Source organism: Notolepis coatsorum, assembly GCF_963971535.1.
Source record: "Notolepis coatsorum genome assembly, chromosome: 13".
NCBI lineage: Eukaryota > Metazoa > Chordata > Actinopteri > Aulopiformes > Paralepididae > Notolepis > Notolepis coatsorum.
In genome coordinates, this window is record NC_140177.1 from 112,647,554 (window position 1) to 112,666,007 (window position 18,454).

General features: G+C 46.6%; 1 protein-coding gene across 1 annotated transcript in view; it reads left to right on the forward strand.

Annotated features, from left to right (window-relative positions):
* The window catches only part of retreg1 (reticulophagy regulator 1), a gene marked incomplete at both ends in the record, with an annotated part of 191,330 nt that overhangs the window by 13,324 nt on the left and 159,552 nt on the right, over positions 1 to 18,454 (forward strand). Inside the window, one exon of the mRNA XM_084327769.1 lies at positions 4,164 to 4,355. Coding sequence (XP_084183895.1) covers positions 4,164 to 4,355 — 192 coding nt within the window. The remainder of the gene's footprint in view (positions 1 to 4,163; positions 4,356 to 18,454) is intronic.

Sequence of the window (18,454 nt, forward strand, 5' to 3'; positions counted from 1 at the left end):
TGCAGAACGCAGGACTGAAGAGCTCACGTTGCGCATGTAATGACTGAAGCCGCGCATTGATGACATCATCACAACAACACGCGTTAGGTTACAGGTTGTTTCTGTTCTTTGACATTCTGTGATATATTTTCGGTGAAAAAACGTATTCGGCCGAAAGCCAATTTCGGTGGCCGAATATTCGGTGCATCCCTAATTATGACATCATACTGTGACATCACAAATGTTCTAGAATGTACTATTATGACATCATACTGTGACATCACAAATGTTCTAGAATGTTCTGCCATTCATTCCTTATGACCAACATTTCCCATTTAAAGTCGATTTGTAGCCAAACGGTGCGGTGAAACTTTCCAAAAAGTTATAGCAACTCGAGGTGGACCAAGCCGGGCGTTTTAAAAAAAAATGTTGTCCACTTTTTCTCCCATTTCTTTTCTATTTTTCTCCCATCCCAATTTCGCCTCGCCAATTCTCCCTTCAATTCACCCATCCCCTGTCTCGAATGTTGCCAGACCATGCCTCCCACTGGTCGGCTGCAGTGATGACGAAGCCTTGCATCACGTGTCCCCTCCGTTACACGAGGAGGCAGCCGTCGCATCTTTTCACCTGTACAGCACGATCTCTCAGTGGCGAGGAGTAATGCGTGGGAGGCTCACGCTGCCCCCATTACTTCCTGATTCTGCTGTACAGGCACACCAACCGACCTGTAGGAGTCGCTGTCCACAACGTCCGATCCCCACCGGCTTTCCCACCCCCTAATACTGCCAATTGTATTAGTATGAACGACCAGCCAAGCCGGAAGCAACGCAGAGAGCTGGGCTCGAACCCAGCATCTCCTGCTTAGTGGCAAGCGCCTTGCCCACTGCGCCACTTAGCCGCCCTCAAGCCGGTCGTTTTGATACCTTACACTTGTGTGTGGTGTGAAAGCTCTGGCAGGAGTTACTGGACAAAAATCGGCAGAATAAATAATAAATAAATAAAAATAAATAGTATAGATTACAATAGTGTGGGTGGTCACTAGGGATGGGTAAGTACCGGTACCCAACGGTACCTTTTTTCTGTACTTTAGTCTCAAAAAAAATTATTTACCTACCTCAGTCGTAAAAAAAAAAATCCAAACTTCAAATAACTACAATTTCGACAGTTTTCGGCTTGCCATTGCTCCGACTGCTTTGTTGTTGAATCAAGTCAAATCCTAGGTAAGCATATATTGTGCGTGTGAACGTTGACATGAAAATAAAAAAGGTAAAAAAAAAAAAAAAAAAATTCTGTATCTCACTCGGTAGTACCGACGTGTTTCAGTTCGGTACCTTAAAAGTACCGAATTCGGTATCCATCCCTAGTGGTCACCTCACTGTAATCAATGTGGACAGCCACCTCTTTCTCAGTAAGGCTCTCCTTGAGTGACTTCAGCCTCTGGAACTGGTGCTGGATGTTATACACATGAATGGCCAGTTTATTTACATGGTCCTGAGTGAGGTCAACAAGTTTGTCGATAGATGTGTGTGTCTTCTCCAGTGCTGTGTTTTTGACATTCGTCTCCAGTGCACCATCTTTTCCCTTTTTTGTGATTTTACTTGTCCGGGTAACCCACTGATCCCAGGAAATTATGTTTCCCTTGGTTGATGGATCAATAGTTGTAGGGAAGGTTTTGCCTTGGCATTGAATGCACCTTCTGTACATGCATTCCATATCACTTGAGCTGCAGACACAGGACTCAACTATTTCAGTTGTGGATGGTGTGGCAACAATCCCAAGCTGGTGAAGCTTCTTGATTTTGAATTGGAAATTCTCGTGCATTTTGCAGGCACAGGTTTCTCTTTGGGAAACGTTGGGTCTCACGGTCTAAAAGGGCTTCAGTCTGCAGAACTGAGCCCTTGAGAGTTTGTAGCGAGGATGCTGACTGAAAAATGTAACATGTAGTCTCTCCATAGTGTCAGTCAGTGCCCTCTTCCTGAACATTTGTCCTTTCTTGCGGACTTCCCCTGTTTTGCCATTGATGACGGTTGAGTTGTCATCCTGGTGCAAGAAATGACTCACAACATGTCCCATCAATTGTCTCTGGCTGTTGTTGGGCAGGGTCTTGGGCTCTCTCCGGTGGGTGGCTCTCTTCTCAATGGTGCCTATCAAAGGTGCTGGTCCTTTTTTGTTTTTTCTTGTAGCCTTCTAAGCTGCTTCGTTAGGTTAGAGTATTTTCTGGACTGGATTTCCAGTTGATCTTTTGTTGCCCTCAGTTTTGACCTCAGTGAGGTTATGGTTGCCTTCCTTTTTCTTCCTGCTTTAGGGGTGGATGTCTGCTCTGGTGTTGGGCAGTTCAAAGGTGGCTCGGGAGGGCTTGGTACTACCTGGACATCCTGCATTCTCCTTTTTCTTCTTGCTTTGGGGGTGGACGTCTGCTCTGGTGTTGGGCAGTTTGATGGCAGTTCTGGGGGGCTTGGTGGTACCGGTAGGCCTCCATCTTGCTCCGGTACCTGTGCGGCATCTGGCTCATTGATGGAGGGAGGGGTCAAATCCAAGATGGCATTCAGTGTTTTCTTTTAAGCATAATGCCTGTTAGAATCTTCTCTCCATTGTTTTTGTTTCCTTTCATATTGTTTGGAGGTAAGATCTTCCATTTTCTTGATCTTACCAGTTTCCTTTCGTTTTTGATATCTAGAAATGGAAAGGAAGCATACCATAAAATTAGGAAAAACATATATGGACAGACCCTACACTAGTGTGTGTGCATATGTGTGTCCTACAGTAGGGTTCTCCCTGTGTGTGTGTGTGTGTGTGTGTGTGTGTGTGTGTGTGTGTGTGTGTGTGTGTGTGTGTGTGTGTGTGTGTGTGTGTGTGTGTGTGTGTGTGTGTGTGTGTGTGTGTCCTACAGTAGGGACTGAATGGCTTACAAAGTGTGAGTGTGTACACATCCTCTAGTAAGGGCCAGAAAGCTGGACATCCTATCAACTAAATGGCTTGTATGAGGCTTCCTATAAACTAGCATGTTTTCTAATGACTGTACCATTTCCAACCCCCCTAACCTCTCTCTCTCCTTCCTTCTGTACTCGTCCAGCAGGTCAGGGTTGTTGTAAACCTTTTCTCTGAATTTTGCTAGCCTAGCCTTTGCTAACGCTTTCTTTTTCTCAGTGGCTGACTGTCTGCAATGAAACAGGGAAGTTAGTAAATTACATCAAAATGAACTGTTGATGATACACATTTTATTATTACTATGTAATTACAACCTTATGAATACTTAATGTTGAAGTGTTACCAATTATTACTATTTAATGACAAAGTTATGTGATGTGTTACCAAATTCTCATTGCCGAAAGAGAAGTTCTCATTACCGAAACAATTAAAATGTTGCGGTATATGAGAAGTGTGTTGCAGAGGATGAGAGGAGTTAGCATTTTTAGCTAACAATGGAGAAGCCATGATGACATTGGCAAAAAAAATTCATGGTACATGTTAGGAATGTAGTAACCTTTGTATTGATCAAATATTGATGATCAAAACTTTTTTCAAACAAGTAATACTTCATGTTTCAGTAATCAATTTTGTCGTGTACAAGGGCTGAAGCGGGAAGTTAGAACTTTTAAGTGTTAACCATTGAGGTGACTTCACTTACCGTGTAGCCATCTTCTAGCTTGTCTTCTTTGTGATGCATCATGGGACAATACAACTTTATTTAAAAAATACTGTAGTCTTAACAGGAAGGTGAAAACTGTTGCAGAGAATGAGAACTGCATCCATAGACATTATGTTTTCCACAAAAAAATCATTAATTTGTAAATTTAATTGTATAATTCATCAGAATTTCCTTGATGACACAAATAAATAAACAATATTAATAAAGTTTTAGATAAACATTTTGAGTTTATTAAATATAAAATTAAGTCAATGGTCCATAGAAATCAATGTGGACGCATTGCGCTAATGAGAATTTAAGCACAAAATGTACTAAAATATTAAAATAATTAATTGTTATGAGTAAACAACTCATTGTACAAGAAAGAGCAAATTTTTGTTTTGTTTACTTGAATAAATGCTAACCTTTATTTAGAAAAGATCACGGCCATGGTAAATCATTGATTTCATGAGAATGACCCAGGCGGAGGTACCGGAACTGCGGCGGATCCCTCTTCTGACGGCTCCCCTCTCTGACGCTGGGTTATTTGGGTCAGTGATGCACCAGATGACGGCTGCCTGCAGGGACATGGAGGAGCAGCGCTCCATACTCAAGCAGAGACAACAACGGGAGAGGTCTGTGAGCTTCGTCGTCGCCGCCACCACTGCTGGACCTCCGAGGAGGAAGAAGGCCAAGGGTGGAGGAGCCTCTGCCGTGGCTGCCAGTCGACCTGCACCCGGGGGGAACGGTAGGGATCTACGTCGCCAGGCGGCTTCCCAGCACCGTTCCCCTGGGCCAGCTTCCGTTCATTCCCGGGTGGCATGCGGGTTGTGCGTGTGTGTAGTCGTGGGGTCAAGCCACGGTCTGCTCACCCTGTGCGTTGAGTGCTTGAGTGCCTCTTTCGCACGGTCGGATCCGTCGCCCTACCGTGAACCTCCAATAGGGGGGGTATCCTCCATTAGGGAGGGTCGGGGGGGCTCGGTCCTCCCCGGTCTGATGGTTGTAGGGGGCCTCAGCGGGGTACATTTGTCGGGCTATGGCTCCCGCTCAGCCCCTGTTGTGCATCAGGTGCTGAGCGAAGCCATAACGACACAGAACGTAAGGTTATGTATATAACCCAGTTCTGTGAGTTATGGTGCGCTCAGCACCTGGACGCCGCTGCGGCCCTTGATCTCGCCTTGTGGTGAAAGTTTGGGAAGGAGGCGAGTAGGTGACCACACTCCTGCTTATGAAGGTAAGCGGATGGGGGTGTGGCCAGATGAATGTTGGGATGTAAAGGTACATGGTGGAATTTTGGATTCAGTGCTCGTGCACGAAGTGAAGTACAGTGCATCAGGTGCTGAGCGCACCATAACTCACAGAACTGGGTTATATACATAACCTTACGTTCTCTTCTCAGGAGAGATGGATATTTGTGAATCTGCAACTTTACAACCACAGAATCTCTCTGCAACAACACAACACAAACAAACAACCAGCTCCACAAATACAATGTCAGAGACACTGGGAAGGCTTAACGTTACAGCACCGGCCATCCTGATAACTAAACTAACGTTAACGTCAGTGATAGATTGGTGCAAATCGGCCTGTTCTTGTCGAATAGGTTTGTTTTCACTCCATTCCATTACTGATACGTTTCACTAACTTTATTATTTCCGCATAAACTACAAGGATGCAACCGCACTGGGACAAACAGTGCAGAATGCACAGTAAAGTCTAATAATAGTAATAATAATATTATGGATGATTTGTTAAGTTTAGTTATGATTATGATTGCATATGCAATTGATTATTTTGGACAGCAGTGTGGGTGTTGTAGCAGCACATTTAATATCTATTTATATAAAAAAATATATATATATAGCAGGGGACAATTAGACTAATCCTGAATATTGGAGAGGATGTGTCCCCCTGCAGGGGGTGGGAATATTGGAGGGAAATATCCCCTAGTGGTTGATATACATTTTTTTACGTGTTTATTTCTTTCACCTGTAGGTTTGTTGCCTTTGGCTCTTTCCGAGCCTACTCTCTCCTGGCTGTGGTGGTTGTGGCGCTGACCATCAAAGACATGGCTCTGTCCAGATCCACAGGTAACAGGCATGACTTGACTTGAGGGATAGTTGAGATCAATCAGAGAGAGAGAGAGATCAGAGAGAAAGAGAGAGAGAGAGAGAGAGAGAGAGAGAGAGAGAGAGAGAGAGAGAGAGAGAGAGAGAGAGAGAGAGAGAGAGAGAGATAGATAGATGTGTGTCTTCTAAGGAGCTATGACGTTATCTGTGTGTGTTTAATTAAATTTTATTGGATAAAGACAGTCCCACTGTCCCATAAGCGCTGGACAGAGGTGACTTGGCACACCTCAAGCTGGAGCACTTTAGATTCACCCTGAAGGGTTCTACAAAAAAAGTCTGGTAGACTTTAATTTCTTATTTTGAGCATGAATTTCCACTAGCATTGACAAGCTTCATTGGATATAACCTACAACCTACATTTTCTACCCTGCTACCCTTTCGTTAATCAGGTTTGCTCTGTGGGTTACAGTATGTGGGTTATACATTTCCCCCCCGGCTGGCGTGGTCCATTGGGTTATTATGGCTCACAAGCGAATCTCTGGTTGGCTACATACAGTAGCCTTCAGTAGTCTATAACTTCAGTTTAGTTTGGCCTTTAGCTCCCATCTCAATTTATATAATTCCAATCTGTGGTTTGCTTCCATCCTCCATTAGGCTATTCTATTGTGTGGTCTGTTTGTTAGGCTAGTCTAATCTGTTAGCCTCTCTTAGCCTGCTAGCCCCCCCTCCCCCTCTAATTTAATTTACATTTGTGATTAGCCTGTTAGCCCAGACTAGCTTGTGGCTCTCCATCTCCACCTTGGTAAGCATGTCTTCTTGTTCTCTCTGTGCCTCTCTGCTTGATAGGTTAACTAAGAGAGACGTGTCCGTCAGCTTTCGAAGTCACGGGCACCCTAGGCATTTTAGACATGGAGCCTCCAGCGAGGTCTCCCAGTCCTAGTGCTCAGGACGTGGACTTTGTGCCGCTTCGGCTGGCTGTTAACACTTTGAGTGCCACGGGTCCGGTGCCCCGGAACCCCGTTGCATGCCACCACCCACTTCAATGACAGAGCTCTCATATTTGCGAACGCATAAACTATATCTTACATTATGGCTATGTGTCTAATATGGCCGTCGCTTATCAATGACTTGTTTGCAGTCAACATTGTCGAAACGGATTGTTTTTTAATCGGTTCATTACCGTTTTATACCATTTTGAAAAACGCTTGTTTTTTGAAAGTTCCAGAAGAAAATAAAGATTCTGTGATTAACGCCCTTTACTGGAATACACTGGAATACACAAAACACGTTGTAATTTTTCGGCCTATTTATGAATAGTTTTCAAATAAACGCTAGATTATCGATAGTATATGTGTACTTATGCACGCTATAGAAGCGGGCTGAAAAATCGATTATCTTATTTCCTGATCGCACACACACACAGACACACACATACACACATATGGCACACGCTGATATATAGGTGAAAATAGCTCTGATTATCCCAAGACTGGTAAAATAGATGCCTTACCTCAGATCAGATGTTCTCCAAAAATATTATTCCAATTCCTGATCGCCATTCCAAATATCGATCGCGTTTATTGATCCAACGCTGGGTACTGGAAACACACATTCTCCGCTGTTCTGGTGGTGGGCGATTACTTGGATCGTCTCCGGTTACTTGTCTGACAAGCAAAATGTGGAAGCAGGACTTTTTTTTCTCCATGCGTTTCATTCAATCCAATCCAAAGGGGTGCAGCATCCAGAGAGACGATAGGGGGCGGTATTTTCCCTGTTCGAGTTCAGACAGATCCCCACTGGTAACGTGAGGCTAGATTGATTAAAAATTTATGGAAATCGATAATAAAGAAAAAACGAGAAAAAGACGAGATCTCTCGTCGCTGGCACTCAACGGTTGGCATGAACTAATGAGAAATCTCGTCGCTGGCACTCAAAGTGTTAAAAGAAGACTGCACGGTCTCTGCACCTGCTTAGCAACCTGACTTTACACATTCCACTTGGTATGCAATGCTTGATGCAAGTCCCAGGCTGCAGCGGTCTACACAGGCTTCCCTGTCCTAGTGATTGGCGACTCCATCACGGAAAATATGAAGACGGAAATGTATACTACTATCCACGGAAAAGAAATAGACCTTATTTATTTGGAAAGTACCCCACATGCACTACCCCCCCTCCCTTGAGCTCCTGCCCCCCAACTTGTCTGTGCACGCCCCTGCTCCTCTTTATCCAGTTTGTCCTTGTATGATTAATCGTGCAAACTTGATTGTGAGTAAGCCTACCTACAAGGCTGAAAATTGCTTTGTTAAATACTCAGAGTGCCTGAAGGTTGGTCTTATTAACATTCGTTCTCTGCCAACCAAAGCTCTTTAATTTTGGTTACTGAGCTCATTACAGACCATATGCTCGATATACTCTGTGAGACGTGGCTTAAACATATGATTTCCTGCCTTTAAATAATTTCAGTAGCTCTCATATTGCACACACCTCCAAAAAAGGAGGCAGAGTTGCTTTGAAAGCTCAACTTTCTCTCAGACTCAAATTGTACATTTTCCTATTTTGAAGTGCTCCTGGTGCGTCCCTCTCCCCCTATCAGAAAGTGTGGTGGTCTGGTTTCCAGGGGTGTAAAGTACTTGAGTAATTGTACTTCGTTACAATACTTAAGTACTGTTTTGGGGGGTTTGTACTTTACTCAAGTTTTGGTTTGTATACTTGTACTTTTACTCAATTACATTTCAGAGAAAAAAACATACTTTTTACTCCTTACATTTAAAATGCAGACCTACAAAGTACAAAGTACAAACATCGCAGGTCCAACCATTTTAATTAGTATATTTGTTTCTCTGGCCGAACTAACGTTAACGTTATTAATCCTGCTGCCACACTTTATTTAAAAACAGCCAATCAAATCCCCATCAATGGAAAATTAACCCACCCATACCCATGCTGATTGGTCCTTGTGCAAGACTAGAAAGCGGGGATCCTTGATTAAAGGAAAACTCCAACATTTTGGGAAATTAGCTTATTTGCCATCTACCCTGGAGTTAGACAAGAAGATACATACCTTTTTCTTCTCTGTGCATGCAGTAGGACAGGGGTCGGCAATTAGGTCTGGCCACGGGCAAAATTTTCCCCAAGCCATTGAATGGCGGGCCAGGACCAAAAACAATGGCTAATTTAATATAATGATAGTGAAAAATGCAGCACCGCGGCGAGTGCATACACATGATGCACTCGCAAATGGGGGACCCTGATGTAAACAAGACAAACGTCTTTCTCTGCTCTGCATCCCCTTAACAATTGTGTGTATTGAGCGGTACTGTATTGTACCCATTCTGCAATCTGTTAAATAAAGTTTTCATTCATTCATTCATTCATTCATTCATGAACAGCAGATCAGTAGGATGGGCATTTGATGTTCATACAGCACCGCGGCGAGTGCATATACACATGAACAGCAGATCAGAATGCATGAAAAGTAAACACGACTCACCATAACTGCCCTGGGCTTGTTCAGTCCTCCAAAATCCCTGCTAATGTTTGAAACATGTCAAATATCCACTCGCCGCCCTCCAATTCCAGATTGGCGTTGAATGCAGCTACTTTATCTGCCAACTTGAACACAGTTGTCATCATTGCCTCGTTTGCTATCTTGTCACCACATATTATGGAGAGAGGACCTCGGCACGCAAGAGTCACCTGTTGCGATAAACCCGTATTTTAAGTATGACTCCTGTTCTGAAGGTCCAGATTAACACTGAAAGTCTGCGTTTATTATTTTGTATAACTTATATATTGTTTATATATATAAGATATATATCTTTACGTCATCTGTTTGCCTAACAGTATTCTTCGTTCGCCTTATTGTGTCCCATTCTTGACGCTGTAGGCGCCAGGGCGCGCGCCCCCTAGACATGTTTTCTAGACATGTTCAGACATGCCCGGACAAGCCCAGAGCGAGCGCATTGATTCTGTACAGGTGAACAGGCTGGGCCAACAGGGAACTAATATAGAGTATGTGGGGTAGACGACGTGGAGCGGCAGCAGCAGCAGCATAACAGGAAAACTAGCAGAGCGAGAGTGAAGACGTCTGGTGCAGTTGTACACAGACCGATAGCGGTGTATCGTTATAGAGAGCTAATGGCTACTTAGATACAATTATAATATTGTCTAGCCATTATTGGCACAGTATAGTGACTTGTGTAAGCGAAGTAACGTGGAGAGACTTATAGTTAAACCCAGCGCCGTTTGGATATAACTACTCATTGGAGACCGTCTGCGGGTTAGCTTCACGTACAAACGAAGCTAGCTAGCTACCATCTATGCCAACGGGCTTTTGGATTAATAGCTATTAACCCTGCCATCGGGCGCTAGGAATACAAGGACCGTTTCCGTACGAGACCCCTTCTCCCAGCGACGACAGGATTATCCGACCAGTCTACAGTTTCTCTGGAGCAGAAGCTCTAGAGAGAAACCATCGTCTCCAGCCACCATCTTGCTTTTCCCTGTATCTTCTCGCTTCGTCTCACTCCCTTCAGAGCTCCACCGGTCGAGTATCCGTAGTCTAGGAACCATTCGTTACCGTTGACTTTGTTGCACTGACATTCTAGTATTAAAGGAGAACCGTAATAAATAATATGTATGTTTGCTATTAACATTAAATGATGCTTGTTCAACTTGTATCCCTGTCCCCGCGCAGTCAATGGAGTGTCCGCCATTTTGTCTAACTGTACTGTCTGGCTAAATTAATATTCTTTAGTAGTGGTTTAATCTAACATATCTCAATACAGTCAGGGTTGTGTAGCCCCTTAGCTACAATTGGTCCTTCGAGCCGGAGGGTATCAGTAATAATAATCATATTAGTGGTAATATGGCCAGCGGCGGACACTCTCCAATCGGCTCTCCCCCATTAGAGCGCCCTAGGCGCCAGCGTCAGCCCCCTCCCCACTTGGAGAACTACGCTGTAGATTTACCTCCTAGCTTATCTACGAGGACGTTAAGCAAGGATAACATTAGTAGCTCAAGTATGCCCAACCTTATTGACCTGTCAACCCCACCAGTAGAGATCCAAGCTAGTTTAAGTGAAACTGACTTAGCCTACGGGGGGGACAAGCCGGGCATGACTTGACTATACCCATAGAACGCCGCGCCCCCGAGATGGACCTCGGAGCGCAAGAAGGTAAAGAATGCGCCCCCGAGATGGACCTCGGAGCGCACCAGAGTAAAGAGCACCGCGCCCCCGAGATGGACCTTGGAGCGCGGGAGAAGACAAAGTACAGCGCCCCCGAGATGGACCTCGGAGCGCGTGAGGAGACCAGGTCACCGCCAAGCCCTGCCAACTCCAAATCACCATCATCAGCGTCATCCCCAAGCGAGGCCGACCAGAGGCTAGCGCAAGTCCTGATCGCCACGATAACCGCTTCGGCGGAAAGAGACCGCCTCCAGGCGCAACAAAAGAGTGAGCGTGATCGCCGCCAGAGTGAGTGTGACCGCCTCCAGGGTGAGCGTGACCGCCTCCAGGCGCAACGAGAGAGTGAGCGCGAACATCTCAGACTGGAAGAGAGTCGCCTCCAGGCTGACGCCACAATGACCATCAGACTGGAAGAGAGGCGCCTCCAGGCTGAAGAAAACATGGAGCGAGACCGCGCCAATGTGCAGCGCGACGCAGCCAATGCGCAGCGCGAGGCGGAGCGAGACCGTCTACAAGCACAAATGATGGAGCAAGCGCTCCAGAGGGTGACTCCCCACTCTTCCACCCGGAGCTCCCGGAGATCATCACGACACGGGTCGAGGGCACCTTCCCCTCCCCGACAAAGCTACACGGGACCCCGCCTACGGGAAGAACCTGCTTATGTTGCAGAGCAGCTAGCCGAGCGACTACAAAGCCTGACGGAGGACGAGGGAGGACAGAAAGCCCACCAGCACTACCCCATCTCAGACCAGGAGGCTCAGCGCAGCCCTGTTCTCAGTCCCGACATGCTGCGTTATGAACCCCCAACACGTCCCAGTGGGGAGTTCGAGCACCAGACGGCACCGAGGAATAGTGCCTGGGAACCCAGCCCCTGGTTCCCGCCCAGCACGAACCAACGACCCCACGTACGGGGAGACTCGCCACGGATGCCTCTCCCCCCACGTGCGTCAGTGTCACAGCCATCCATGGCATCCTACATTGGGACACCCACATTCCCAGACTTCACAAGAGAAGACCGAGCGCAGTATACCGAGCTGCGTATGTGCCTAGAGACAATTATGTCCGGAGTACAGGACGAGTCATACAAGTATGCCATTCTCCTTAAGCACCTCAAGGTAACTAGAGCGCACAACATAGCGCTGGCATACTCCAATTCACAAACTCCCTATTCCGACGCCCTGGTTGCCCTCGACGCACGTTACGGACGTACATGGGACTATGTCATTCAGGAGATACGTGAGATCGAACGTCTCCCCCCAGCTAAAGACAACCGAGCCCTGGACAACCTATCCGTCAAAGTACAGTCCCTGGTAGGGATGCTCGGGTCCCAACGAGAGAAGGGGATGTACGAGTTGTACGCCAACTCCAACGTGGAGCGCATATTGGAGAAGCTCCCCCCATTCCGCCAAGAACGTTTTCGACGGCAAAGAAACTACCGTGACCCGAATGGCCCAGAATAGTGACTCCTGGACCTTGCTGACTTCCTGGCCAGGGAGGTTAGCAGCCTAAGAATTGACACCTTCGCATGGGGTGGCTCGAACATTAAAGAGGGACCGAGGAGGTTTAAAGACCAAAGCAGGCCCATCACAGTGATGCACCAGGCCGAGTCGGTGTCACGACAGAAGAGTCACAACCCCCCCGCCAAGGGGAAATGGAAGATCGCATGTCAATACTGCGACAACGAACACTGGCTGTCACAGTGCGACACATTCAAGAAACTGACCACCGTCGAAGTAAGTCAGTGGATTAAAGCTAACCGCCGCTGCTTCCACTGTGTGCGCGCGGCCACATGGCAGCAGAATGCCGCCTTAAGAAGAAGTGTGGCAAGTGTGACGGCGCTCACCTCAAAGCACTGCACGAGAGCAACAAGCGAAACCCCGCCCCACAAAGCAGCTCGAGAGCAGAAGTACTCTACATCGACCCCACGAAGAGTGGGAGCTCCAGAATGCTCCTCAAGGTGGTACGAGTACTCCTCAGTCACGGGGACAAGGTACTCGACACCTACGCCGTCCTCGACGACGGGTCGGAGAAGACCCTCCTCCTCGCCTCTGCCGCGACCCAGTTGGACCTGCGGGGTCCAGAGGAGACCATGACCCTCCGTACCATTCGTCGAGACTTAAAGACAATCAAAGGTGAGCCCGAGAAGCGGTACAGCATCAGCAAGGCGTTCACAAGCTACGACATAGGTTTGTCACGCTATGATTACCCCATCCCACAGCTGAGGGAAAAGTACGACCACCTACGCCAACTGCCCATACCGCTCATCAGCGGCGCTACACCGACCCTACTCATTGGCTCCGACCACGCGGACCTCATTGTCCCAACTGATGCGGTCCACATCGGACCCAGAGGATGCCCAGCCGCGGTTAAGACCCGACTGGGATGGACGCTCCAGGGCCCCCTCTCCGGGCCTTCCAGCCGACCAACGTCCACACGCTGCCTTTACACCAAGGTGAGCGACACAGACAATACCCTCCTACAGCACGTTGAGAGGCTATGGACACTAGACTTGCTGCCATTCAAGAACGAACGCAAGATGGTTCGATCCAAAGAGGACAAGTATGCCATAGCTCTACTCGAGCAGAAGACTACGAGGGTCGAGGTCGACGGAGTGCTAAGATACGCGACCCCACTCTTGAGGCGGGAAGGGATGCCCACTCTGCATGCAGGGCTGTACACTGCAACGATCTCGTCGCAAATTGCCCCTTAATTTGGCCGTTGCGAGTTGGAAATATTATTTGGGAGCAACGTTGCGAGTTGTGATTTCAACCCTTCATTCGCATTTCACTCCTGAATTAATCCATACAAATTGGATACATTTTTTAAAAAACATTAGCCTACAACCAAGGCTGTACAGTGCGACACAATGTCGTGGTGCTATGAAAGAATCTGTCGGCAATGAATGAACTTACTGCGATCACCGATAGCCTGAGTGAAAAAAAAGATTTGCGTGTGGAGTGAATCTGGGTCACGCTATATACTTGGTACTTGTAGTCTATCGTGCGATTAAAGACCATGTCCCTATCTGCGTAGTCTATACATCCAACACCAAATCCCATAATTCCTAGCAAAACTAAACTGAATGTGGCCTCTCTTCCTTTCAATATGGGCTATTGCATCGCCAAAGAAGCACCTCCTTTCAATACATTTAAGACGCAAATTTTGCTCTGCAAGAACAACAGAGTGGATATCAGTCCATCTTATGACAACCACGTCCGATGTGGAGAGATGATAAGATGATGATGATTGACGTGATGATGTGATGATTGATTGACGGGGACACGGACACTTCTAACGTTCAGGTTCAGCCATGCATTAGGTGAGTAGTAGTAGCCCACTATTAGGACGTGAAATACTGTCTACTTAAATTTATAAAATATCAACCTATCTATCTATCTAATAATGAGACAATATGCAAATAAGATAATACTAATAATTGTCACGGTTCCCTCTATATGAAATGAAAGTGGCTTGCAACTTTACTGCTGGTAAAATCACTGTTTATTTCTCGTTTAGCATAGTATTACATTACACTTCTATAAACAATCAAAGTCCTACCGTAAGAGCCTCATACGGGTCAATTAAACCTTTTTGATTAGTCTTTCCTTCGAGCTAAGTTGGACTGAACATTTCACTGTCAAAAGCGCAAATGTAAATAAGGTTGTGTCGCAACACGGTTTTCAAAATAAAGGTCACATATACAAATACCTCTCAATTCTTATTAAAAAAAGTCCTGGATATACATAAACATTAATTGGCATAGATCTCTATAAACGGCCCAACACATTGATCACTTTAGGCACACACTGAAACCAGTAACATCACAAATATGAAGCAGGTAATTACCCATACAAATAATAAACCTTTCATGGGGTTATTTACAATAATAATTCATTTGATTTCTAAAGCACTTTTCATTGTGAAACAAATGTATGCAGAGTTTCTTGTCCTCCTGATTAATGCAATGGTGTGTGTGTGTTGTGGTGATCTCATTCAAGGAGCACTACACAAGCGCGCGCACACACACACACACACAGTTTGTTGTTTTTGTTCTATTAGTGATTTACACACTTTCTCAGTTGGTTCATTATAAAAGATACAAACCTGAAAATAAACGCACTTAAATGTTAAATAAAAGGACCACAGTAATGAGGCAGGAGGAACATATTTTTTTAATAATGGTAAAATTGTTATTAAAAAATTTGCCCCTAAAAAATATTTTTTGCCCCTAAATTTCTCATTTAGGGGCAAGTGTGCCCCTAGTGAAAAAGCTTAGCGTACAGCCCTGGCATGTGCCTAAGGGAGCGACGCACCACTACCTACAGAGCACTGAGCGGCGCCTCGCCAAGGATCCCCCCCAAGCAACGATATATCGCACCGAGATCGAGAAGCTGGTAACAGCCGGCCACATAAAGAAAATCGATGACAACGAGGCAGAAAGGACGACAGAGTCATGGTACGTGCCCCACCACAAGGTCACCCACAACGGAAAGAACTGCATCGTGTTCAATTGCAGTTATCAGATTGGACAGCAGAATCTGAATAACCTACTCCTGCCCGGCCCGACACTCGGACCCTCCCTCCTCGGCGTCCTGATACGCTTTCGTCAGGACAAAGTGGCCATCAGCGGCGACATCAAGGGGATGTTCCTACAAGTTCGACTGATGGAGGAAGACAAGCCTCTACTGAGGTTTCTGTGGAGAGAGAGGCTCGACGACGAACAACCCTCGATATACCAATGGGAGGTACTCCCATTCGGCACCACCTGCAGCCCGTGCTGCGCCACGTTCGCGTTACAGAAGCACGTGGCCGAAGACCCCGGAGCCGACGATGATGTCCGACACAGCGTTGAAAGAAGTTTCTACGTGGACAACTGCCTACAGAGCGTATCCACGCCAGAAGAAGCAGAGAGCATCCTACTGAAGCTATGAGCTTCATTAGCCAAAGGTGGATTCGACCTCCGACAGTGGGCCAGTAGCGACCCTCAAGTTCTCCGGCGCCTCCCCCCAGAGACCAAGGCCGCGAGCAGCGAGACCTGGATGGCGCACACCCCAGGCGAAGCGCAAGAGATGACCCTGGGCCTCGCCTGGCGCTTCAAGACGGACTCGCTTCACTACCGACACACACCTCTGAGGACGGATCAGGAGACGTCCACGACTAGACTGACCACTTAGCGGAGTGTGTACCGAACACTCGCCAGCCAGTACGACCCAATGGGATGTATCCTCCCCTACACCACCCGGGCGAAGATGCTGGTGAGAGAACTGTGGGCCAAGAGCAGGGCTGGGACGACCCCATACCCGAGCACCTAGCCACCACATGGAGAAAGTGGGAGGATGAACTGTGGCCATCCCGCGGAGCTACTTCCCTTCTACCGTGCGACTGGAGACGTGTCAGATAGACTTGCATGTCTTCAGCGACGCCTCAGAAGTGGCGTACGGATCAGTGGCCTACCTGAGGGCTCGAGAAGAGGGAGTTCTGAACTCCAAGCCCCTCGGCTACGTTCCAAGCGACGTAGCTGACATCAAACCCATCACCCCAAACTACCTCTTGATGGCGCGGCCGGACCCTGCCCTTTTCTCAGACGGTGTGCAGACAGGACGGGATGAACGGACGGAGAATGTGAAGACACAGCCAAGTACTGGCCGACTAGTCTTGGGCCCGCTTCCTCCTACGCTACTTGCCCTCCCTTCCAGCCCGTCAGAAATGGGTGAAAGACAGGGACAACCTGACCGTGGGTACCGTCGTGATGATAATAGACCAGTCACTACCCCGAGCTACGTGGCCAGCCGGCCGTGTGAGCAGAGTGATTAATGGTTCAGATGGGAAGGTCAGAGCGGCAGAAGTCACCAGACCAGTAGCCAAGTTAATAGAGCTTCCTGCGTTCCCTGACCCCCCTGACGATGACGATAACCCACCGACTTTATAGATTACTTCCGACCCCTCCACAGCCCATTATGGAGAAGTTGACTTGATCCTTAATATTAATCTGTGCCCCACATTTTATTTACTAATTAGGTTCGGACTAATTAGGGGGCGGCTGTTCTGAAGGTCCAGATTAACACTGAAAGTCTGCGTTTATTATTTTGTATAACTTATATATTGTTTATATATATAAGATATATATCTTTACGTCATCTGTTTGCCTAACAGTATTCTTCGTTCGCCTTATTGTGTCCCATTCTTGACGCTGTAGGCGCCAGGGCGCACGCCCCCTAGACATGTTTTATAGACATGTTCAGACATGCCCGGACAAGCCCAGAGCGAGCGCATTGATTCTGTACAGGTGAACAGGCTGGGCCAACAGGGAACTAATATAGAGTATGTGGGGTAGACGACGTGGAGCGGCAGCAGCAGCAGCATAACAGGAAAACTAGCAGAGCGAGAGTGAAGACGTCTGGTGCAGAGAGAAACCATCGTCTCCAGCCACCATCTTGCTTCGTCTCACTCCCTTCAGAGCTCCACCGGTCGAGTATCCGTAGTCTAGGAACCATTCGTTACCGTTGACTTTGTTGCACTGACATTCTAGTATTAAAGGAGAACCGTAATAAATAATATGTATGTTTGCTATTAACATTAAATGATGCTTGTTCAACTTGTATCCCTGTCCCCGCGCAGTCAATGGAGTGTCCGCCATTTTTTCTAACTGTACTGTCTGGCTAAATTAATATTCTTTAGTAGTAGTTTAATCTAACATATCTCAATACAGTCAGGGTTGTGTAGCCCCTTAGCTACAACTCCTGTTTATTAAAATAAGCTTTATGTGTCTTGGAGGTCGTAGGCTCCTCTTCTGGCTCCTCAGTTGGTATTTCCCCGTTGCAAAGAAGCTATCCAAAGACGTTTGTTTTGTTTTTTTTAACACATTTTTGCTAACGTTAGTCGCTCGCATCCCGAACGCGGAAGTGAACGTGCGTTAGGGAAAATATACACGCGGCCCGGTGGGACTATTCCATTGGTTCTCCCAGTCCACGTGACCATTTCTAGCATTTCAATTGGCTATAGTGACAGACATAGATATGATGAATAGATAGATACAGCTTCACAAAGACACTCTGGCGTCACAAGTGAATATTTCCCACGCGTAAAATAAATATCATATTCTCAAAATAAACTGACGGGCCAGAAATGATTGCTGGCGGGCCAATGTTGGCCCGCGGGCCGCCTATTGCCGACCCCTGCAGTAGCAGTAGGAAGACGTTGGGAACTAGGCTAATGGAGGAACCTACTTCCAGTGACTGACGCTAAGCTAGGCTAATAGTGCGTGTCTTCCTACTCCTACTGCATGCACAGAGAAGAAAAAAGGTATGTATCTTCTTGTCTAACTCCAGGGTAGATGGCAAATAAGCTAATTTCCAAAAATGTTGGAGTTTTCCTTTAAACACCTGCTATCAGAAGAAGAAAAAAATTTACTTTGACTTTTTAGTACTTAAACATTAAAAGTATAAACTGTTTGACTTTACTCAAGTGTGCTTTTAGCCAGATACTCTGACTTTTACTTGAGTAAGATTTTGAGACGGTACCCATACTTTCACTTAAGTATAATTTCTGGGTACTTTTTACACACCTGCTGGTTTCTACCTCCACTGCATC